At 36.2% G+C, this 26,198-nt stretch overlaps 2 protein-coding genes and 1 long non-coding RNA gene across 4 annotated transcripts; 1 reads left to right on the top strand and 2 right to left on the bottom strand.

Moving 5' to 3' along the window:
• The first annotated feature begins 297 nt into the window (after nt 1–297).
• Nucleotides 298–7,720, top strand: LOC147065301 (uncharacterized). Its single transcript, XM_085956291.1, has 3 exons — nt 298–852; nt 4,174–4,287; nt 5,336–7,720. Exons 1-3 carry the CDS (start codon nt 700–702, stop codon nt 6,554–6,556), a joined length of 1,488 nt encoding a protein of 495 aa, XP_085812417.1. The 5' UTR covers nt 298–699; the 3' UTR covers nt 6,557–7,720.
• A 1,671-nt stretch (nt 7,721–9,391) lies between these two features.
• LOC147065300 (uncharacterized) lies at nt 9,392–14,871 on the bottom strand. Of its 2 annotated transcripts, none has more exons than XR_015071722.1 (3): nt 14,624–14,838; nt 13,718–14,210; nt 9,392–12,020 (listed from the first exon to the last, which is right to left on the bottom strand). It is a non-coding gene; the product is annotated as an uncharacterized LOC147065300 (long non-coding RNA). The 2 variants fall into 2 exon arrangements; XR_015071721.1 differs by having other exon boundaries at nt 9,394–12,020; nt 14,775–14,871.
• Nucleotides 14,872–23,308: 8,437 nt separating this feature from the next.
• LOC147065299 (uncharacterized) lies at nt 23,309–24,058 on the bottom strand. The gene has a single exon (XM_085956966.1). It carries the CDS (start codon nt 24,056–24,058, stop codon nt 23,309–23,311), a length of 750 nt encoding a protein of 249 aa, XP_085813092.1.
• Nucleotides 24,059–26,198: the final 2,140 nt, after the last annotated feature.

Genomic DNA, 26,198 nt, shown 5'->3' with positions numbered 1-26,198 from the left:
TGCTACTCATTTTTATCCAAAGATTTTTTTATGTATTTTATTTACAAAAAAAAAAATTCACTGCAAATTTTGTTTTGAATATACGCAAAGCAACTACAGATACGCTTATATTAATTCATATCGTATAGATTATTTTATTTATATAATTATTTTGTAAGGGATAGTTTGGTTTTGTGATTACCCTGGTACCTATTTTCTGCGATAAAATATCAGACAAACCTGAAATAAAATTTAATTGTTGTCTATGAATCGATGTTTTGACAATTTGACATAACATGCATAGTCTATGGAAGTTGTACTGTCAAAAATATATTGTTGATAGCATTGTTTTGTATTGATATTACGAACCTATTAATTGTATTGTTTACTGAGTATTTACATTAGGAATACGTAAAAATTAAACTTTAACATCATACGGTCGTGAGACACTATATTATTGGGAGTTTAGTAATTATTTCATTGGGATTAATATCATGTTATGGATTATTGCGAAATACCGAGACAATATTACTATGTAAATAATTAATAGTGCTACTGCAGCTTTAGAATAATATATTATTCTATCCATTAATAGACTCGATAATAAACTAACAGATATTCATTCATGGAATCTGGGAAATCTACGTCTACGAGTTTGATATTGAATGTTAAAAGTCATAAGATCGATACGTCAATCATTCTGAAATCGATATTGCCATTATGGCCAACGAAATGGAGTTTGAAGAACAGCTAAATGTACATACGGATTATAAACTCAACGAAGGTGACGCTATTAGCAATGAATCTATCCACCAGTGTAAACTGAAGGTAGAAAAAGAAATGGACATATTGTATGGGCCAATAAAGAAAGAGGTGACTATATATTTATAAAATGAGCATGATTTCTTCTTTATACTTAACATATTATATAAGTTGAGAATGGCGACTATTATCATATGAATTCCAGTCACTAAGTTTAAACTGTGCGGCAAGTTGAAAACATCAACATTCAGAACAGAATTTCTTATTGATATGTGCTAGAAACGTGAAAGCCAATTGCCATCGACTAAGACTTTGAAGCCGGACTCAGTTTATTATTTTATGACGGTCAGGCCACAAAACGTCTTCAAATATTATAAATATTGAATGCGCATTTCATCTACGTGAAATACTGTAGTACATTTATCGTGTGTTTAGGTTTACCCTATATTTCTTCATATTCGACAATCGTAGCTTCTTACAACTACACTCCGAAGATGACGCACTTCCCATTATTTTTGTATTCCTTGAGTAGAAGCTTGTGAATTATGCATAGATATGCCAGTATCACCCTCTTAATTCTTTATTTTCGTGTTCTTCATTCTTGAGGATCATGACACCTTGCATTCTGCCGTCTGCATATCTGAAGGTATTTAGAGACACTTCACTTGGTTGGACCATAGTGTAGACCAGGGGTCGGCAAACTCTTGGACCAAAAGAGCCAAATATGAGTATTACAACGGTTAAAAAAAATTTCGAGAGCCATACATATATTTTTATAAATATGATTTATTTCAGTGAATGTTATTGTTTATTTATCAAGTGAAGAAGATTTTGCGAGTAAAACTAACGTAAATATAAGTTGTTTTATTGTTGAAATTATAAATATATTTTTACAGAAAATGAGTAACATACAATTTTCACGCATTCCTTAAAACTAATGTGAACAATGACCTTTCTTGCATTTCTTTGAAGATTGTCTGTATGTTTGCTATGTAACTTGTAGTTTTCAATTTTAGGTGTGACTCCAAATTCTCATCGGTTATTTGGCTACTCTAAATGCTATTTATATTGTTCATGTTTGAAAATGATTGTTCACATACATATTATGTAGACTCGAATATGAGTTCGGAAAGCTATACCATGTATTAAAAATCGTAGTATCTACCTTATTATGTAGATCTTTTAGAGCGCTCCGCTGTGTTGTGAAATTTAATTGCATTTTTCTCTCTCCAAATCCTCAATTTTGGTGGCAAGACCTACAAATTTGGAGATACATAACTCTTTGCTTGTTAAATCCACCAAAAAAAATCTATTTCAAAAGTGCTCGTGTCAATATGAAATGGAGAAAAATTTAATTTGTGGACTTTTGCAATGTGCGAATTTAAAATGACAACAATCATACCTCTTTGTAAAAAATCTGAATTGGGAATTTGGCAAAGAGCCACACGCCAATACCCAAAGAGCCGCATGTGGCTCGCGAGCCGCGGTTTGCCGACCCCTGGTGTAGACTGTAGACCAGGGTTTCTCAAACTATGTTATGCAAAAATCTGAAATGGTTTTATAAGCTACAACGGCTGCAACAAATTCAAACATGTATGACTTATTATTATATAGCGAAGCAGGATTTTCTTATTATGCTACAACGAAGTCAAAGTCCAGGACAAGGCTCGATGCCACACCAGATATAAAAATTCAACTTTTTAATATTGTGCCTGATATCAAGAAGATTTGCAATTTAAGGACCCAAAATCATCAAGAACATCAACCACTTATATTTTTATGTGTTATGTATTAACAATAATTACTACTTCTTACTGACTTATTTCACCATGTTTGATCCTGTGAGGATCATATTATGGGCTTCCACATAGTTGAGGTTGTATGAATAGATTAAATACCCTAGGTGTTATGTGTTATTACGCGCGGCATAAGCGTTGGACTATCACGCCGTGGGTCTCAGGTTCGAATCCTGGGTCTGGTAAGTACACATATTGTTTTTCAATTTGTGTCTGTCAGGGTATGGACCTAATAGGTTGAGCAAGTGGCTGACATCTATTTCTCGTAAAAAACAAAATCTGTTAATACAAACCTCTACTATGTGGAGGCCCATATGATCCTATTAGGATCGGACATGGTCGGTGTTATGTTAAAATTTCAGGATTTGCAAAGTGTTCCATCGCAGGAAAACCGAGCAAAACAGTTAATGTGTCGATCATTTAAAAACAACATTTTCAACCCTAAGCAATAAAATCTTACCAGGCAGTTAACTAGACCGATGCCCCCGGGATCGGATTACGTTTATGACATTAGTTAAGTGTCTAAATAGGTACCTAATTGGTGTTTTCGCCGACAACATTGAAAAAGTATCCACGCATATGGTTTATGAATGCCATGCTTGTTTCGGGGATTTTTACGATGGTTTTCAGATTTTTTATGTTCTATACTTAAATAGAACGTGGCGCGAAAAATGTTATATAACGATATAATGAATAATGCTTATAACGAGCAAATTCAGTCGGTCCCATCGTCCTCGTAATAACCAAGTTCGACTGTATATTTGAACCTTTATTGGTAGTCATTATTTTATAATTTACTATGATTCTTTTGTCAGTAGAAAAGCATTTGTCCAACATTATTTGTAATTTTGTAAGTTAAATAGACCCTCAATGTTTCTGCTGACGATGAGCTTTTCTAAATTATTGTTTTCTCTAATGTCTATGTCGTCAAAGTACTGTATAACTTTTCGGAAACATTGTAGAGAGCCTGTCTTTTATGTTTATTTTTTTCAGAATGGAGCTATTCATTCTCTTTCTCATCTTTGACGTGCACCTTAAATTCATATAATTTAATAATGATCAGGACCGTTTGGATCAGGATCGTTTGATGAGTAGTAAGGACATTGTCAATGCTATTTCTATAAATAGTTTATTAAAGATCTTAAAAATGTGCTTAATATTAATATTTTTAATTTAATTTAAAATACAGAGAACAAACAACCTCAACTCCATTTTGACAAGAATATGAGCTACAGACCTACAAACTTATCTGAAGAATGGATGGGGGAGCCACAGTCAAAAACTACCCAATCAGAACTCGCAACTGGACAGAATCTGACATTCGAATGACATTTTCAAAATGGCGTCCATATGATAGTTCGTAGTTCCATATTTGACAGTTCTTCAGATAAGTTTGTAGGAGTGCAAAACCCACAGGAGATGGCAGGATAACAGCATGTATGTCAATGTATCTAGGAGTGTGACCACTCACCCTAAATTCGATGGGTTCGTTAGAGGCCTGCGAGGTCACCCGGGCCATTTGCCTATCTTTTCTGTTGTACTGGTTTTGTTGAACCTAAATTTACGCTACTCAATGTTATTATCGATAATACATAAAATGCATTGTATTATTTAAACCCAACTTTTTTTTTTATAGATATTCATTAAAACGGAACCAGATTTTTTGGAAGTGACACCGGATATTGAAGTCATTCATTCTCCAAATAACATTTCAGATTTACATTATGCAGAAGATAATCGAGATATTGAGGTAATTTGTCGATGTAACTGATATTTAGGTACATGGTAGAACTCCTTATGATGGAACTGTAACTTGTTAAATATTCGAATTGGATTCTTCCAGAACATTTCCTTGATGAGGCAGGCAGGCACAGGATCAATTTAAATTTTCACTCTACAATTTCAGGATAGGTACCTCTCATCAATTGAATCAACACAATAGATAACTTTTTTATTTATTTAACATATTAACTTCATTAGTTGTTTGACAATATATATTATCATTTGAGTAAAGATTGTCACTAAATTTGTGCTGTATTCATTACAGCCATATCCAAAATATATTTTCGATGACAAAATTTGTTAGCTCACTATTGCCAAACTTTATTACCCAATCTCTAAATTCAAGATCCACATATCAAATATTTTATGTAGCTCTTTCAATTTAAGTATTTTGGATTTCGCAAAAGTCTGTTTAACGTTAGGTTGGTTTCTATATTATGGATCTTTTATCTCATATAGAACAACAGAGAGTTTGCTTAGAGTCCTAAAAGGTTGGTAATCCAACGTTAATTTTATTACCATTATGAAAGAAAATGTCTTGTGCATGTAAAAGTATTAAGTTTCCACAACAAATACAATCAACCAAATAGCCAGAATGCCTGCTAAAATCTTCCCAAAAATGTTTTTAATGCTTTGCAAAATGTTCTCCAATATTTTAAGCAACCGCCGTAACCTTTATGCCTGTATGATTTAATTACGGATTAACTTTTCATTACACAATGAGAACAATAACTGTAGTTTTGAGTTTTTACTAATTATACTATCATATTCTGAAATTGGAATATCTGCGCAGTAGCCCTTTGTTTCACCAGATCAATATAAGACAAACAAAAACAAAAATCTATGTTGCTGAGAGAGAGAGTTTTGAATTCAGTGCCATTCTTCAAACCTGATTATTTGTTTATCAGCTATCAAATTAAAATACTCTCCGATTTGGATTCAACATGAAAGCTTTACTTTAGATTTTAAATTGATTTAACTCAGTTGTAGGTGTAATGTTCTTAATATATTTTCAGATTTTTATACCTGGAAAAGATGAAAATCTAAAGATAAAATCTGAAATCGGATCCGAGTGGCATCAGTTCAAACAAAATTTTTACAAATCGCCTGTCAAAATCAAAAATACGGTGGTTGACTCTGAAGAAGATACCGTTGATAGACAAGACGAAGATGATATGACAATGGAAGAAGCAGCTGAAAAACTGTTCTCCTGCACCCAATGTGATTTTAAATGTCAGAAGGCATCATATTTAAAATCTCATTCAATAATTCACAATGGAGACCGACCGTTTGAATGTGATGTGTGTGGATTTAAATCGAAACGTCTCGTGAATTTGAAGAAACACAAACTAATTCACAACGAAGAGAGACCCTTTGTTTGTGACATTTGCAGTTTTTCATGCAAGCGCTCGTACGTATTGAAAGAGCACAAACTCACACACAGCAATATTAAACCTTACAGCTGTACGTCTTGCGATTTTAAATGCAAATTGCCGCGACACCTGAAAGCTCATGCCATTATCCACAGTAACGGATTAAAATATTCATGTGAGCAGTGCGAATTTACTTGTAAGCGTTCGATCAAATTAAAAAATCATTATGATGAAGTTCATGAAAATGATACGCCGGTATCATGTGAAATGTGCGATTTTTTATGTAAACGGGTCAGCGAACTGAAAGCCCACTATAAAATACATTCTAATGAGAAACCATATGCATGCGACAAGTGCAACTATCGTTGTAAAGTCTCGAATAATTTAAAAATACACAAAATTATTCATACGGATGAAAAACCTTATTCTTGCCAAATGTGTGAGTTTACATGTAAACTTTCCACTAATCTAAAAAAACACATGATGGTTCATAGCGACGATAAAAGCTTCGAGTGTGATGTTTGCAGTTTTCGGTGTAAACGGTTAGGTCATCTGAAAGAACACAAGCTGACGCATAGCGATGAGAAGCCGTTTGTTTGCGATGTCTGCGGATTCAAATGCAAACGGTTGAGCCATTTGAAGACTCACAAAACTGTTCATGACAATATCGCCCCGTACGCCTGTGACGTTTGTAACTTCTCCACAAAACGGATGGGCAACTTAAAGGCACACAAGATTACTCACGCGGGCGGAAAAATCTTTTCATGTAACGAATGTAATTTTACTTGTAAAGCGGCAAAGAGATTGAAGCAGCACCAAAAGATGCACAACACTGAAATTATAATTATAACTGATATTGTATAATCATAACAGATGATAAAAAAAGATTCTACATGATACGAAGCTAAGTTATAATAAATAACCTGCCCTTTGGCCTTAAAATTCTCCACGAAACAATGTTGAATTATTTGAAATTTGTACCATACTATTTCACACAGTTTTCAGCATTTTTAGGTTGTCATTACACAAATTGAGTCTGTCTTAGGATTTAAGGAACACACTTCATGTGTTCATGTTCATGTCATTCACTCCCCACCAAAAATTAAGATATCAAAATAATAGATAAGTCAGTGTAAGTGCAATACTACGAATGAACTGTTTTTGAAAATATTCAGGATAGTCAAAAAAACCCTTTTACTGTGTGGTTTGCTTTTATAATATTATAAATCCATGTAGTATTAAGGTTTTTTCTACACAGCAAAACCCTGATTTTACGTTTTTGAACAGACTGCCAAAAATAAATTTAAATTGGGGGATTAAAAAATTTAAAAAAAATGGTATTGGTTTCAAAGTCAGTAACCTTCATTTTTACTTTTTTTGATATTTTTCTTGATTCTGATAATGCTTTGCCATCATTTGTATATTCATACAATATCAAGTATCAATATCCAGTTTCAGTTTTAGTACACTGGTGTAATTAGAACATAATGATGTCATCTGTAATTTAATGTAAATGCAACATACGACATTTACAATTTCAATATTACAAAACTATATTATTTTCCTGGCTAGATTAATTATGCGTTTATAGATCACACCCATTCACAACATTGTTACCTAAAAAAAAGTTTTGTCTTTTTTTTTTAAATAACTATACACACTGCACAATTTTTTTACCTCACAACAGACCCAATTAGAAATTATTTAAAAAGATAACACTGGGCTTACAGACCTGCAAACTTATCTGGATAATGGGATGGGGGAGCCACTGACGAAAACTACCCAATCACGACTCGTAACTGGCAAAATCTGACATTTGGATGATGTTTTTCAATATGGCGTCCTATGGTGGTTCGTAGTTCCATTTTTGGCCATTCTCCAGATACGTTTGTAGGTCTGTAGATAGTTGATAGAGATTGAATTTAAAATGGTTTTCAATAACGCAGCTTCTGGTTTTTGGTATTTTGCTAAAATGATAAATCTCAAATAGTACAAAACTTACTGCAATAATTAGAATAAAGATCATTTCTTGTTTGAATTTTAGTAGAATTCTTGCCTAATAGAATGGGTGTATATCTTCATCTTCATGAGATAAAACTCATTCTAAAATTCTTTCAAAGCAAAACCTAGTCTGGACCAAGATACACCTGTCCATAACATTGTATAAAAACTGTTTGAAATATTTAAAAGAACATTAATTAATGTCTTAATACATATGTCCATATTTTTTTGTGCTGATAGAAATCTTTTAAAAAAACACTGACAAACGAGAAAATAGGAGAAACATTTTGTGGACCGCTGACACAAAATATAAACTATTATTTATATAGTATTTTGTTTATTAGTTATTAAATCTCGTATTAGATGATGGACATATCAGACTGAACATCTGATTGTGAATACAAAAAAATACATACCTGCCATGAAATATCTATTGTTAAGAGAAATAATCAGAAACCGATCTATAAATACCTACTAGTGTGAAATTTGCTGCTGCATCTTTGCTGGAATAGTTGATAACTGTGGCGTTTATTCTTGAAGAATGAGATTGGAGAGACAGTCAGCACTTTTACGTGAAAACAGTCAAGTTATTGTCACGATAGTTTAAAATACTCACTATTGGTGCAAGTAAGTCCATGCACGTGTACAGGCGTTATAACAATAATATTGACCATTTTGCATGGAAAAGTTTTGTAGTGGGTGATAGTATGCGCTTTCGCGTTATAAAAGATTTACAACGCTCTATTAAAAAGGATGGGAAGTAAATTATTACATATTTTACTTCAAAATCTAATGATAACTGTACTATTTCCGTCTTTTTTTAAACATTTTAATACTCCATGTGATTAAGGAGATTAGTGTAAGTGAGATTTTGTTTTAGATGTAAGCAGACGAATCTTTATTTTAGAAGTTTTGTGAAATTCATGCAAATAAATTTAATATCAATACCGGATAACCAAATCACTGTAGAGAATATTAAAAATTATGTACAGTACACTCTCAGTAATCTGCCCCTCGATTATTCGACAACTACTATAATCCGCCGTTATTTTTACTAGTTGAAAGCACAAAATCAAGCTCTATAATTCGCCGGTATTCGATTGTCAAATTCAGTAGTCCGTCGCGTACAGGTATACAACGCAGATGAGACGGGTTTATTTTGGAAACTTTTCCTTCATAAAACGTGCGTTCATCGCGAAGAAAGTAATGTACCAGGGAGGAAAGTGCCCAAGGACCGCATCACATCAATTATGCCGTGATCCAATGCAACCGGGATACACAAAATGAAGCTTTTGGTCATAGGGAAAGCCAAGAACCCTAAGCCTTTCAAGAATATCTGCCTCACTGATCAACTGGTTGTAGTTTATAAATATATTTTGATTATAAATAAAATCGTAATTTGCTAGTACAAATTTCTCAAAAAAACTATTTTTACGAAATACCTGTTTTAATTTTTACCATATTTTGTATGTATGCACTATAATCCCCCGATTTCACTAATTGGACACTTGTCTGGTTTTTGGGGTGGTGAATTACTGAGAGAGTACTGTAAAATCAATTTTTAGAAAATATTTTTTACGTGACGTTTTTTACGTATTTCATTTTTGTTCCTCGCAAAGATAAGGGTTTCAAGTTTTGATATAAAATCTTCAATTTTTTCATGTAAGGTACCGATTAGGACTAAAATAATATAGAATACTGCAAGATGTATTAATTTATTTTTCATAATTATCAGCATAATAAATCAATTAAAAACCGCATAACTGTACATTATTCCTTTGGATTAATTAACTTTTATGAAAGATATTTTTTCATTTTTGTTTCTAATGACGTTTAGGTTTACTGAACATTATTTTATATCTTTGGTTAAAAAAATAGCTTTAAAATAAATCTCAATCCATTTTCGTATGTAAATATTAATGTTGGTGTGATAAATGCTATCGATAGTGGATTTTACAGCATTATTTTATTCAATGATTAATTAGCATAATATACAATATTGAACGATGGTTGGGGTCCCATCATAGGTCTTTGGTACATTTGTCTGGTGATTACTGGTGTTACTGATGCTGCGATTACATTATCATCACATCATATGCGGCCATATGCTGGTACGGTGACAAATTTAGTCTATCATTTCGTCATTCTGCAGAATATTTTGAATGATCACTACTTTTTTTATAAATTCAATTATGGAGAGTTCCAACTCTAATTTATTAGCATTTTGATTTATTATTCATTATTCATGGTAATTTCAATTAACTGTAACAGTTTCTATGTGTGTGCACGTTAAAATTATTGCGATATTGCATCCATAGATAATATTTTGAACAGAACCCAACCAACAGACCATAGATAATAATTCAATAGAAAATCCATAGAGAAAAAAAATGAAAACAAGAGCGCGGGTTTTGGTGTGAGTCAAAAATGTGTAGGCATGCAGAACATAATAAAAGAGTTCATTGAGTCATGCGGTTGCTGATGTAGCGCGGTACGTGTGAGGCGACCTTATTATTGTTTCGATTCGCTAGATGTCACTAACTGACGATGTTCGTTTAATGGTTCAAAATGTGCTACGGAATGGGAGCATCAGTCTGATAACATTTTAAATACAAAGAAAAATGACATTAAACTTTTTTTCCATAGCGGCAGCTTACTGTGATAGCACATAAAGTGATGATTATGTATTCGAAGAATCTCAATTCACACAATCATTTGTGGCATGCTCTTCTCTTTTAACAGTATTATTATCGTCTTTGGTATTTTCACATAGTAACACATTCGTATCATCCTTGAAAATGAATCCTGGAATGGATTCTGTTAATATACACTCTGTGTCATATTTATAATACAAGATGGTGAAAGTGAATTTTGGCCTTTTCATTGAGGAAGTTAGTCTTACCCTGCCAAACAGTGGTCTCGAGTTAATCTAGTATCAAGTTCCTCTCATATCAAGGGTAGGAGATCATACTTCATTCGTCATGCGTTGATGCAGCCAGTTTGAACAGTACATATTACTGTAGTATAATTGGACCATTTTCTTGGTTGCCCAGCCAGATAGTCCTTTACCTACAAACACTACCGACTTCCACTTTTCTCCGAATACTTATCCACAATGAAATCATCAATCCGCTAAAAGTCTCAATTTAAACCTGGATTGAAAGTATTATTATTTTAGACACAGCAATATTCAACATGTCTTATCATGATCTTTCTTGTGACGATTTAAATCCTTCGTAAGTCTACATTTGTAGTCACATTTATCACACGTGAGTCGTTCTCCACCGCTGTGAGTCAATCGGTGTGCCTTCAAATTACCCGCACGCTTACTACGAAAGCTGCACAAGTCACACGCGTACGGAGACACATCTTCATGAGTCATTTGATGGGTCCGTAGATAACTCAACCGCTTGCACTTGAACCCACAGATGTCACAAATAAAAGGCCTGGCGTCGCTGTGGAGAGCTTTGTGCTCTTTCAGGTGACATAACCGCTTGCACCGGAATTCGCAAACATCGCACGCGAATCGCCTATCCTCCGTATGAACAATCATATGAGCGTTTAAATTGCTCGAGTTTTTACACTTGAACGAACACTGATTACAACAAAACGGCGCATCTTCGTAATGCGTTAGTTTGTGAATCTTTAAATTACCCGCGGCTTTACATCTAAAATTACACAAATTGCAACTAAAAGGCTTTTCATCATTATGTATAGTCTTATGCCTCTTAAGGTTGTTTAAACTCTTCAGCTTTACACCGCATTCGTCACAGGAATGTGACTTGACCTTGCTGTGCGAGAGTCGGTGTATTCTCAAATCCCGCGTTGAAGTAAAACCACATATATCACAAACAAACAATTTCTCCGTGGTGTGCATTACGGAGTGTCTTTTCAGATGGCGGGGAAGGCTGTCGCATGACAATTCTTTGTCAGAGTGTATCTCCGTCCTGTCTCCCTTTAATGAGGACAAACGTTTCGATCCGCAGTCGTACGGAGCACTGTCTGTGTGAATGGCGGAATGAATATTCAAAATAACTTTTCCCCCGCATTCAAAATCGCATTTCTCACATTTATAGACTGTAGCATTGTTGTGAATAACAGAATGGCCGGTTAAGGCATTGGCATTTCTAGATTTGAATGTGCAGCTTTTAACATTTTGCTGACAGAAAACTTTTTGTTGTCTACTTCTATCAGTAATGGTTGATTTCTGTGATTTTTTTGTCAGATTTTGATACACAGAATATTTCCTTGTGTTTCTTGATTTTTCTTTATGCCTCTTGCTTATTTGATATACTGTTGAAGCACTTTCTGTATCTAAAATAGGCACCTGGAAATAAAACAGTACACTTTATATAAATGATTCAAAATTCTGCATCCATCATGAAATTAGGTAGTATGTATTGGTTTTTTTTATATTCGTTATGGTTTGCACAACAATTTACTTTGGATTGATGATTTGATTGATGACACTGACATTCACTAAGCAGAGTAATAGAATAGCTTACTATTTATTTACTTTATGCATTGACTTTAAAATCTTTATGCCTGGATTAAGAATTGTTATTAAAATATATGCGGATACGCACACTTTGGCGTGAAAGGTGTGCGTGTATCGGTTTTGAAGCTCGCCTCGGCTGTGATTCTTGGGGCTTATTGATGACCGACTGTTATCTTTTTCTTCAAGCCACACTGGGGTGAAAATAACTGTACTTCTTTCATTATGTTAAAATTTGTAGAACCATTTATTTTGTTGCCAGGCAAAGATATATTTGTGATTGTCCGATTTCAAAGTTACGAATATTATTACGAGTTAAATATTTATCTCCCGAATTATGTCGATTACAGGATTTTTGATGGGGAATTTAGGCATTTATTATCAGTACATATAAAAACATTAACACTCAGGAATATCCGCATCGCTATCGCGAAAACAATAATTATTGTTTTAATAGTTTACGAGTAAATGAGTTGCGTATTTGTATGAAATCATTCTATTGTACTGCTATTAAATAGATCATGGCAGCGATTTCATTATTGTATGACTGTATGTCAGGGGGGGGCAAACTTTTTGGATGGAGGGCCAAATTCAAGAATTCAAAATGAGCGGCGGGCCGCAAGTAAAATACCGTTTTTAGATATACACTATTTACTATCACGAAAAATAAACATTACAAAAAAATTATGAGAAGAATGAAACTGTTGTACATTTTTAAACATTTTTTTAAATTCAGGTGTTAATTTTGTAGTTGATATTCTCAAAACTGCTTGTAAATGGGCATCGGAGATATTTTATCGTAAAGAATTTTTATTGAGGTTCATGATCGAAAACTTTTGTTCACATTTATATAGGTTGATCCAAAAATAATGAACATTTTTCTTGCATAATCTTTAAGTTGGTCGAATTTGTCTGAATTAAGGGCATTGAAAAATTTGGAGATTTCTTCACGACGATGCAATTCTCTTAAATCGGTGTCACACTGCAGATCAATAATATCAAGTTATAGCTCTGTCGGTACACTATAAATATCTATTGAAAATGGATCGCGTACTATTGCTAAACTTGTCTTAATTTTTCGGAAGTCACCAAATCTTTATGAAAAATCGTCATTCAGAGCTTTAATAATTTTACCATATTCTTCAAATTTATATTCTGATATATTCAGCAACTTCAAAGTTGGAAAGTGGTCGACGTTGTTATTCGATATTTGTCGAAGAATAACTAGATTTTCAATTGAAATCCATTCAAATTTTTTACCATATCATGGGCATATATTTTTTTTCCTTGCAACGCGGAGTTAAAAGTATTTAAATGTGTCACGATGTTCAACGTAGAAAATAGTGGTTACATAGTGTGATACGAGAGAAAATAGTTTTACTATAATGTTGAATTAACGAAAATCATCTTAACGCTACATGGAATGTGACAAGTAGGTATCTAATAAATGGGTATAAAGATACAGTACTCCATATAACCATAATACCAACAACTAATACAACAAAACTGACTCCATAATAACATCCCACTGTAAACCAAAGATAAGTAAGTAGGTATGTTGATTTGGTTAGTAGTGTATCTTTACTGAGTAAGTACTTAAATTCAGAATATTGTGTAAAATGTTTTCAATGCATGTCATGATGTACCTACCGTCATTCCAAGTTGAAAATCGTTTTCTATCGTGCAATTTTCTGACAGTGGCACATCAATGGGGTCAATATCCGATACAATCACAACCACATCATCATCATTAGAATTCGAACAATCTTCATCCATCCCTTGACTGTCTGTTTTAACATAATTACATTTTTCATTTGTATTTACAATTCCTTCTTTTTCATTTTCCATATTTTAGAAAAATAATATTTTCGTATTATTGACCATCACCGTTTGGTGAATATGCAATATCAGTTGACGTTGGAAATCAAATTGTTGATTTGTTGACTTTACATAATTCCATTTGCCATAGGTATATGCATTGCATCGATGTTTTCTTTGTTATGATGATTATGTGCCGGTTGCCTGCAACAATTTATTATGGAGACATTTCAATTTGTATGTATTTATTACGCATTGGAATGTTATTACTCTCTTTATGAACAACGATAGCTATTGTTTCGTAATGCTTTTCTGTTTAATAATGGAAACAATAACAATTTCGCGCTCGTTATTCAAGAAATAGGCATTTATTTTAATCACATGACATTTGCTGTCAAAATTATAGACAATACAATTTTATAGAGAAAAATATCGATATTTTTTAATTACCATTAAGGCTAATAAGAATGAAATTCTGTCATTAAAAGAAAATAGACAAATTTTATTGAATCAGAACAACTGAAAAAATATATTTTTAACAACTTCTTTTAAATATATTTATAAGGGTGGGAATTAATCGCACAACGCAATAATCAAAATTCACAAAAAAAAAATACTTTTAACATTTGGAAAGTAGTTTTCACATATTATATTAAATGATTTCACAAATAAATAGATGAAATCAGATAAAATAGTTTGTTTCACAAAACAAAAATCATAAATCACTCATTGTAAATATAAATTCACTCAATTTTGACAACTGCACACATTTGTAAAATTGTTTTCACCGACAAATAATATATCGCACAAAGGTAGAAATTTCTCAAATGTCAAACTAATAATTGTAGCAGCAATACAATTTATTAGGGCGTGCATTTTTGAAGCAAGTATTAATAGACAATTTCGAAAAGTTTTTAAATAACAACTGTCAGAATTTTAAATGAATGGTAAGTATTTTTTTCAAAGTATCGGTATAAGCCCGCCAGTTTTAATGTTGAATGTAAAATATTGGTACAGCAAGAAATAATATTCAAAAAACAGTAGTAAAAATAAATAATCATTATTTAAATGACATGGGCCAATAGATAAAATCAATATCCATTATTATTTTGATAGTATGAAAAGTAAAAAACATTCAATGGGGCGCACTGCATTTTATGCCAGCGCTCCATTGGCGAGCCAAAAGTCCGACGACAATAAGTCTTCAGATTTTTCTACGTTCTGCTACTGGCCAACAGACGTTCAACGAAACGAGTATATAATTAATTTGACGAGTAAAACAGTCGACTTTGACAGCATAGATAATATACGTATATCTGACAGTTAAATCGTGATGGCGTTAAATGATACCGACGTTTTATGTTTTTTGGGTTATTGGGTGGCAGATAATGTAATAACGAAGCAAAGGGTACACAAATACTGGGTGAAACATTGGATAAGGAAACGAACGACATTATCCCACACAAATTTAATACGAGAATTGCGTTTGCAACCGAGCGATTTCCGCAATTATTTGCGAATGTCGGAGGATGTATACACAGAACTGTATAATTTGGTCTCCCCATTTATTAAAAAAAAAATACTATGATGAGGGAAGCTATTTCTCCTCATGATGGATTATGTGCAACCCTGCGATTTTTGGCTGCCGGCGGAACATTCACTGACTTGCATTATAGAACTGCGATTGGAAGACAAACTCTGGGCAAGATAATTCCCGAAACTTGCCAAGTCATCATTGACGTTTTGAAAGGAGAATATTTCAAGGTGTGTATTATATTATACGTCATCTAATAAAGTTGGGCAAATTTACAAATATATCATTAACAAGTAGACATTGGTTGGTCTTATAAAGTGAACGTTTAGTGGATTGTTTTACCTATATAAATCATAGACGGCAACATCATAAGAATGGCAGACAAGATGCATTTGAGATAGGTATATATATAGTCACAAATAAGGCCATCGTTGACATGCTAAATATTCAATAGACCATTAGAATGCTGTACCTAGCCAGGACTCTCCATATAGGCTGTAATCAAGCTGCTTAATTATTCCTGTTGAATGTATTGTAATACTAGTCATATTCTTCGAAAAGCAAGCATGGAATTTGATTTCTAAATGAGGCCACATAATAATATAGGTTTGCTAACATAGCTCAAATACTTACCATTTGTTGTATCGCTTAAGCTAAGGTTTATAGGCATAAAAACAAACAAAAAAACAAATATTTTTACAAGATATTTATTCATACAAAAAACATTAATTTATTATACCGGCTTTTGTACATTTTTGCTTAATATACGATAAACTGGTTGAGTATGAACAGTAGTTGCTGGCATTATTTTGTCACTTTGTCCCATAAAGGCAACTTCATGCATCAGCTTCTCGGCCAGCAATCTTTGTCCCTGTGACATCGATCGTAGTTTCATGGCCATCATTTTGCCAAAAACATCAAATTCATCTTCAGTCTTGCTTAGTTTGTCGGTGATTAATTCTAACACTTTGTTGGCGCTATCATTCGATTTTTTTCGTTTGAACGATGGGGGTTCTGGTGCTCTATTGAGATTCGACCTTGGAGTAGTCGACAACGTGGATGTTGAAGGCGAATATTCTATCTGTAAATAAAATGTTGATTATTTTTTGTTGCAGTTCCCTGATACGCACGAAGAAATGGAGACGATTGCAGAAGAATTTAATAGTAAATGGCAATTTCCAAATTGCCTGGGCGCAGTTGATGGGAAACACATTGCAATCGTGCCACCTGCAGGCGCCGGCTCCCACTTTTATAATTACAAACATTTCCACAGCATTGTTTTGATGGCGATTGCAAATGCTAATTATGAATTTATTTATGTTGATGTTGGAACAAATGGACGTATTTCTGATGGAGGCGTAATGAGAAAATCTGATTTTTTCAAACGTTTAGACGAAGGCAGATTAAAAATACCTGCACCAAAAAAACCTACTGCTAATTCTGATGCACTGCCATTTGTTTATATTGGCGATGAAGCCTTTGCATTACGTAACGATTTCATAAAGCCGTATTCACAAAGGCAATTAAATCACAGTAAAAGAATATATAATTATCGGACATGCAGAGCCAGGCGAATTATAGAAAATGTTTTTGGCATTTTAGCTGCTAAATTCCGCCAATGCTAAGAAAGCGCGAGGAGATTTCGAAAAATATTTTAATACTACCGGGGCTGTCACATGGCAAGAAAGTATGATAAGCAATAGATAAATTAAACCAATGTAACAATTTAGTTAAAATGTTTTACCTCAATACAATCTTCGTTGTTTAACGAGTTGGAGTAACTCTCATCAGGAGACATGTTTTCCAAATCGTCCACCATGCTGGATATTGAGCTCGATTCTGTAAAACAAAATGTAAATTGTTAAAATACAACATAATACTCAAACTTGTTTTTTATTATCTCTCCCCTAAGTACCCATTCCTTCATACGGTTAATATTGATATTGGTATAATTGGTGTAATCCAGTATATCGGGTATTTTCAAAATGTGTTTTCCGCTGTATTCCTCATAACCAAACTGTACCATTAATTTTGATTGATGATTGACGATTTATTGATTGTCTCTGAAGGAACCTAACTCGAGCGATTTTTGATTTTATGATCATTTCTTTTCTTCTTCTTTCGACCATGTCCGATCATAATATGGACCTCCACGGAGTGGAGGTTTGTATTGACAGATTTTGTTTTTACGAGAAATGGATGTCAGCCACTTGCTCAACATATTAGGTCCATACTCTGACTCATACACAAATTGAAATTCAATGTGTACTTGTCAGACCCAGGATTTGAACCTGGGACCCGACCACGACTCAATAAGCCGCGCTTCCACCGCCATGATCGTACCTATATATTATTATTTCTTACCTACCTCAGCAAAGAATAAATAATTTTATTGTGACTAGAAATGATTCATAGCTGTATGTTTTAATTGCTTAATAGTTGCTAATCTAATGCGATGTCACTTTCAGAGCTACGACAATGTCATAGTCTGCACGTGTATAATAAATAGCTTTAAAGCATTCCCTCGTACCTATATATTATTATTATTTATTACCTACCTCAGCAAAGAATAAGTAATTTTATTGTGACTAGAAATGATTCATAGCTGTATGTTTTAATTGCTTAATAGTAGCTAATCTAATGCGATGTCACTTTCAGAGCTACGACAATTTCATAATCTGCACGTGTATAATAAATAGCTTTAAAGCATTCCCACGTACCTTCCATTTGGTCGTTCAAGAACTCCAAATTTTTATAGTACCACAGTTTGGGTAGATATACTGCGTCTGTGCCGGCTCCGCTTCGATATGATGTCCTTACTTTATTTCTCTCCATTCTGTAACCCGACCTCAATGTCTGTATTTTCTTTTTGACATCGTTGACCGTTGCCTGCGGCTCCACTTTGATTAATATTTCCAAAAGTTCCGCATACGCCAAGGACTTGGCATCACGATTCTTGTATAGTGGGCTGGTCGTCTTCCACAACGACGGGTTGTCTTTAAAACAACTAATAAAATCTTCCAAGAAACTTTTCGAATGCACTCGTAGATCTACCATTGTTGTTTTCGATGTCCGAACACTTTGAATGACAGTAAAATAATGCCAGCGCTCCATTGGCACGCAAGTCAGACGATTTACAGTCTTCGGACTTTTTTTTCGGGTGGAGCACCCCAGATCTGCAGACTTTTTAATCCGCAGACCAGGCTCGCTGGATTTCAAACATGTTTGATATTTTTGCCAGACTTCGTCAGTCGATCACTATGCGAATTCGATTTGTCATTAATACGCAATCATTCGGACCGGAAAAAAATCTGTAATTGTTTTAAACATTTTCATTGATTAATTTGTTAATTTACACATTATAAAATGAGAGATTTACAATTAATTTTTTTATTTGTATTTATGAAATTCATAAAATAAATCGTAAAACTTGTGTTGTTTTCACTGCTATATTATTTTATGCAAGTCTACATATAAATAACACAAAATTATAGGATTATCGGAAGACATTACGAGAATCATAACTTTTCACTTTTGACAGCTCGACTTTTTTATTCGTTCGTTGATCAGTAGCAGAGCATAGACAAATCGGACGATTTATTGTCCTCGGACTTTTGGCTCGCCAATGGAGCGCTGGCATAATGATGGCGCTCATAGACTAATATATGGCGCTGTCGTCCGTCGGCATAGATATAAATAATGTGACGGTAAAGCGTGGTGAACGTACGAATTTCAGCGGCTCGGCGAGTAAAATATCAAACATGTTTGAAATCCAACGAGCCTGGTCTGCGGATTAAAAAGTCCGCAGACCTGGGGTGCTCCACGCGAAAAAAAAGTCCGAAGACTGTAAATCGTCTGACTTGCGTGCCAATGGAGCGCCGGCATTGGGTTACCATTGTCGCATATAAAGTATATTAGTCTATGCATTCATGAATATCGGTAAGAACAAACTATTTATGATTATATTATTATTAAAAGAAGATCAAATAAGAAGTCGCAGAGGTGCATAAAAAAGAGCTAGATGGACATTTCACAAAATAAATGCGAATAACCTCAAAGATTAAATTAATAATTGATCAAAAATATAGGTTCTCTAGGTAGGTACTACAAATATTACAGAAATTATTTTTTTAAACTAAGTACCTATTATTGTCTAATTTTATAAAAAAAATGAATCTCAGTTTGGGTACAACAATAATTAATAGTATGATATTAAATTTATCTCAGTTAAAATTGTATGCTAAATTAATTAGTTAGGGTTCGTGGATTTTTTATATTTTACATGTTTTTTACTCATCACTACAAAAAAGGTTTTTTCAACGTCTTTTAAAATTACTAATTTAAGTAAGTATCTTAATTATTTATATAATATGTATATTATTATTTTTACTATTAGTGTAAATGCCGAATCAGATAATAATTTAATATTGTTAATTTATTACAGTATGTAATGTAAACAAGACCGTGAAACGTATTGCCATTGGCGAGCCAAAAGTCCGAGGATAATTTTATTAATAAGTCGTCCGATTTGTCTATGCTCTGATACTGATCAACGATCGAATAAAAAAATCGAGCTGTCAAAAGTTGCGATTATCGGAATGTTTTCCGATAATCCTAAAATGTTGTGTTATCTATAGCATAAAATAATATAACAGTAAAAACAACACAAATTTTACGTTTTCTTTTATGAATTTCATAAACGTTTTTAGTAATAGGTTGTACGTAATTGAAGGAAAATATTTTTATGTTATTGTTTGACTGGGTGTGTATTCTAGATTATCATTTTCAATCATTCACATTGATCGACATCGGTCGTCTTTAGTAATAGGTTGTATGTAATTGATATATCATTGAAGAAAACGTCTTATTCTGTTATATATTTGTTACTATTGATTATTATTGTGAATTTTTGAACATTATTATTTAATTCTGATACTGAAAATAATATGTAATAAGCACTATACAAGTCTGAAGTATGTCTTGTTATTATTGCAAAGTTGAAAATGTATATAATAGACACTACAATTTATTTAACTCCGCAATGAAGTAGAGATTAAGGGTTTGAATCTCATAAGGTAAGGTTACATATATCTTTGAAGTGCGCTTAGATCAAGAGTGTATGCCTAACAGCTACCTACAACTGATGGTTCGGAAGGTGCAGTTAAGTTAAGTTACAGCTGATAGTTAAAATGAAATAGTATCTTAAAGGCACTAGAAGCTTGCTTAGGAGACTCACATTGCATCATTGAGCCATTTTATAGATACACTAAATGGGCGTAAGGGATGAAATAATAGAGAAATACCATTCTAATAGTACAATCTGTTCTGGAGAGCCAGATAGAAAGAACAATACTATCCTACTAAATTTAACATAATAAGGAAGCTACTAAATAAGTTATTTCTGTAAAAGAAAAAATCTGTCCAAAAATAGATTTTATACTGACAAATTGATATTTATACTTACCGTTAATTATTTAAATAATTCCCTATCATAATTTAAATACTTCCATTGTTATATTATAATACTTACCAATAATAATTTTTTACTTGCTGTTCATATTAAATAGTTCCCACCTTTTTAATAAAATACTTGCTCGATTTTTTATTAAAATACTTACTGTTAATGCATATATATACTTACCCAATAATTTAAAGCCATTTATTAGAAGGCAATCGCAAAAATGATGCTTAGGTGTCAATATAATTAATGTTTAACGCAGTAATATAAATATGTGTATATTCGTGCTGCTATCGTTCATATATTATTTGATGTAAATCTACAACCAAATAACACCACCTAGGTATATCTTTTTCGGTTCATCGATATTAATTTTGGTAAATGTGGCGTAGATGCCGTCATGAGATTGTATAAGTATCATTTTTTAACTAAACCTAACCTAACCTATTCTAACGTAATCTAACCTAATACCTATAACTTAACCTAACCTAACCCAACTTAACCTAACCTAACCCAACCTAACCTAACCTTTTTTTTTTGCGGCGGCGGGAAATCTTCTTAAGACACCACCAGCAGTCAGCGGCGACTGACTGGTAGTAGTGTGGGATTCTTACCCACTAAAACCCCCCTCCTCTTCCCAGCTGCCCTCCCGGAATCCGCTTTTATGCATTGCTTCAGGAGGGCAGCTATGTCCTTGCATTATATTATGCCGCTACTCTTCCTCCCCTCGCCGGGATCTTTCCTCCTCTTCCTTGCTCTGCATCACTGACGATGCAAACTCCACCCACGCCGACCATGATGCAGCGTTCTCCAGCATGGAAGGAACCATTTTTGTCAGCGTCATTGCTTCCTCGCCGACTTTGATTTTAAGACTATTTCTGGCTTCCTCCCATGCTGGGCATGCAAACAGGGTGTGTTCGGCGTCATCTTTGATGCTTCCGCAGTGGTGGCACTCACAGGTCACTTCTTTCCCTATTTTGTGAAGATAACTTCCAAAGCAACCGTGCCCTGTGAGTAGCTGCGTATGGTGGTAACACAGCTCGCCGTGTTTCCGCTGGCACTAAGCCATGAGCTCACCAATGAGCCGATGCGTCCACCGGCCTTTTGCGGAAGCGTCCCACCTTTCTTGCCATTTTTGCATCGTCAGTTCCCTGGCATCGACTCTTTTCTGCCCATTGTACACTGCCTGCGTTTCGGCAGCGAGCAGGTCAATGGGCGGGATGGCAGTCAGCACCAGTATGGCATCTCCCGAGACCGTGCGGTATGCTGAGGCGACTCTCAGTGCGCTTCGTCTTTGCACCCTTGCCAGGGTGAGTTTTGTCCGTTCTTTTTTGGTAGCGTCCACGTACCAGTCCAGCGTACCACGAAGTTGTCGACTTCAAGTTTGGGTGGCAACAGTTTCCTTCGCCTGGTGAAGAAAACGGCTTCCGTTTTGTGGACTGCGAGCTGCAACCCGTTGCTGTCCAGCCATCTCTTAACCCGCCTGATGCCTTCTTCTCTGGCGAGACGTAGGGATTCTGTCCTCTTGGCTGTGACGAGGATTGCCACATCGTCAGCGAAGGCCACCAGGCGCGCTTCTTCGGGCATGTTCACCTTCAGCAAGCCATCGTACATTGCATTCCACAGGGCTGGCCCAAGAACTTAGCCCTGTGGAACACCCGCCGATACACTTCGCTGGCACTTCTTGCCACTGCATTCGTATTCAAGAACTCTCTCGGAGAAGTAGCTCTCAATTATTCTTATGAGGTTTGCTGGGACGTCAATTTCAACTAGGGACCTGAGGGTTTTTCGCCAGTTCGCCGTGTTAAAGGCGTTTTTGACGTCGAGCGTGACCAGCAGAACGTGCTTGCTCGCCTTCACGCTTCCCTGCCAGGCAAGACGAATCGTTGAGACGACTTGCGCTATCGCATAGATGGTGGAACGCCCAGGCCGGAATCCATACTGGCTGTTCGATAGCCCTTTATCGTCATTTTCCAGTGAATTCTGGAGGCGCTGCAGGATCAATCTTTCGAGAAGCTTTCCGGCTCCATCCAGCATACAAAGTGGCCTATACGAAGAAGGGCCGCTGGGCGTCGCTTTGCTTTTCGGTATAAGAACAAGTTTTTGCCTCTTCCAGGGTGAAGCAAAGGTTCCCTCGAGCAAGCACGTGTTAAAAACTGCCAGCAGCAGTGCAGGATCGGTCTGTGCGATCCTTTTAATGACCGCATTTGGGACACAGTCTGGTCCTGGCGCTTTTGCGGTCTTGATGCGCTCAGCTGCTGCTAGCAGTTCTGCCTCGGAGAATGGTGAGACGGTTTCGTCCATCGTCGTCTACAAGTGGACTTGCTCTCTTGCAGGGTGGTGTGGGAACAGGCCATTTATAACTGACTCCAGATTGGCTGGAATCTCCAGGTAGGGATCCGCAACTGCCGTCCGGAGCTTCTTCCTCACAATTTTGTATGGTATTCCCCAGGGATCTTCGTTGACCGAAGTGCAGAGCTCAGCCCAGCATCTTGCCTTGCTTTCTTTGATGGCGTTCCGAAGCGCTTTCCTTGTGTCCTGATGCATTTGTTGGTAGTCGTTGTTTCCGGGCTTTCGCTGTGCTCGGCGTCTAGAGTAAAGGCACTCGCGACGGAGGTCAGCAATAGTGTCGGTCCACCAGTAGACTGGCCTTCGCTGGTTTTTTTGGCTTCGTCTTACCATTGAGGCATTGCAGCTTTGTTTCAAGAGTCTGTTTAGGGAGCGAACAGCATCCTCAGTTCCAGCACCACCATCAATTGTGTCCATCACTGCTTTCCTTCCCTCAGCAACGGCCTCATCAATAGCTGTCAAGTTGAGCTTTCGGACCCCCCAGCTAGAGTTGGCGGGATACGGCTGGGGTCTGGTGGCGTGTGCCCCCACTTCGAAGCTGATGTAGCGGTGGTCACTGTGGGAGTATGTCTCGAGGACCTGCCAGTTTCTGATTCCTCCCACGACTGCTTCGTCTGCGGACGTGACATCGATGAATGAGCCACTGCCGCCCCGAACAAAGGTGAGGCTGCTTCCTACATTTGCTACATGTAGGTGCAGATGAGACGCCATCTCAGAGAGGAAGGCTCCTCTTCTATCTGTTTTAGGAGAACTTCATTCTGGAGCTTTCGCGTTGAAATCACCAGCGAGAATCACAGGTAGGGATGATGTTTTCACATCATCTTCGAGACGATTGAGATCGCTCGTGAACTCTACAATAGAAGAGTTGGGGGAGAAGTAGCAGCTGTATATTCTGAGGGCCTGAAGTTCCACCCATGTCCAGATGCCTCCACTGTCAGTACCGAAGGCAGTTACGCGCAGTTGGGCAGACGGTGCGTAAATAGCAGACCTCGAGCCTGCGCCTCCTGAGTACAACCGGTTAAGAGCGTTGCGGTACTGCTCGGAGATAATCACGAGATCTTCTCGTCGCTCTTCTGCTACTTGGGCCATCAGATCCTGGGCAGCCTGGCATCCATTCAGGTTAATCTGGAGGAAGCGGATCATTTTTGTTTCGTCTTCATCTTCAGAGCAGTTACAAATGCCACGCATTTTCGGCTTCCGGTTTGGTGCTCATGGCTCTTTTTGAGGCTAGCGCAAGTCCTGCAATACGCACTATTTTGGCAGGAGGCAGCTTTGTGGCCTTCCTGCCCGCAACGGTTGCACTCTTTGCTTCTGTCTTCTGGATTTTTGCAATCATTTGCAATGTGCCCGAGTCCATGGCACCTGTAGCACCTTGGTAAATGAGCTCGAGGTCTGACTCTGCAGTTAACCCATCCTATGCGGATTTTTCCTGCCTTGAGGATCCCTGTGGATGCATCCCTCGGTAGCTTCACAATCGCCAGCTGAGTTCCACTGAAGGCAGGCTTCAGTTATATGATTTGGGACGCATCTGCAAGCCATGGAGATGCGGTCTCCAGCGCAGCCATGACTTCCTTTGAATCTGTTGCGCCATCAATATCACGGATTTCTACAACGATACTATGGGTCAGGTTTATACAGTCATATTTCTCACCTTAGCACCGTCTCCCAGCATCTTAATGATGGAGCTGACCAGCTCTTCCGTCTGCTGCTTCCCGCGTTTCATTTGAAGGAGCAGGTCTCCAGCTTTGGTCTTCCGGATGGCAGAGACTTCGACGTTTGGAAGTACGACTTCGCTTCGGATGCGACGCAAAGTCTCCGCATACGAAGCCTTCCCCTCGTTCTTGATCTCTATAGCCTCATTTCGGGGTCCAGGGTGGGGTCGAGGTTTTGCGTGACTGGGCAGCTTCGGAGCGTTTAGGGCAGCACTCTTGTTGCTCCTGTCTTTAGGTATCTGATTTTGGCACCTCAATCTTATTCTTCTTTTTCTTCTTGGCAACAATTTCGTGCCACTCTTCCTTCTTTGAACTCTTTGGAGCCGTTCCGGTTTGGGTGCATTTATTCTGCCTCCTTTCAGTTGCCTCCTCTTTGTCGCCGGTTTTTTTGAACTCAACCAATAGGCGGACCGTATCGGTGAGTCCCTGGATCCCTTCCTTAATGGAGATGTGGACATTCGTCTTCGTCTTTATCAGTTTCATCAGAGTCTCTACTTGCTCCTTAAGCATGCTCACGGTCTCCCACAGATCATTTTTTCCTTTTTCAATAGTTGTAATGTTCTCCATAATGTGTCCCACGAGTAGCTAGGGAAAGGAAGTCCATCCGACCAGAGCCCTGCGTGGCCGGACAAGCCATAATACTCAGGGGGGTGGCAGGTTCCCCTGAGTGATCGTTTACGACCCGTTATTTGACGTCTACAGGCCACTCATCCATCAGCACGATTCCTCCCACTTTATCTTGGATTAAAGACGTTGTCTGTTCTTAGTTTGCTACCATGGCAGCGTAAGCCCTCCTACCACGACAAGGTGACAGACACAGGAGGGAACCTAACATAACCTAACCTACCCCATCCTAATTAACCTTTAATTAACGTCACTTTCTAAATAGGTATTTATAGTATTATTTGAATCTGAAAGTAGGTACCTAATACATACTTATGTTATTCCTAAATATTGTTTAAAATCATTAAATCTAATTTTCATAGTGTTTGTATTCTTTTACGATTAATTGGTTACAATAGTATATTGATACGTGAAGACTACTTTTTCCTTAGTGCAAATCGATCATTTGAGTGTTGTAGTTGATTTGTGAATATCATCCATTTCCGATGTGACGAACATCTTTTTAAATACTGTCA

The sequence above is a fragment of the Rhyacophila brunnea genome, unplaced genomic scaffold (assembly GCF_057557595.1).
Source record: "Rhyacophila brunnea isolate RB1 unplaced genomic scaffold, BYU_Rbru_1.0 scaffold_6, whole genome shotgun sequence".
NCBI classification, from domain to species: domain Eukaryota; kingdom Metazoa; phylum Arthropoda; class Insecta; order Trichoptera; family Rhyacophilidae; genus Rhyacophila; species Rhyacophila brunnea.
This window is presented reverse-complemented; position numbering and strand designations above follow the sequence as displayed.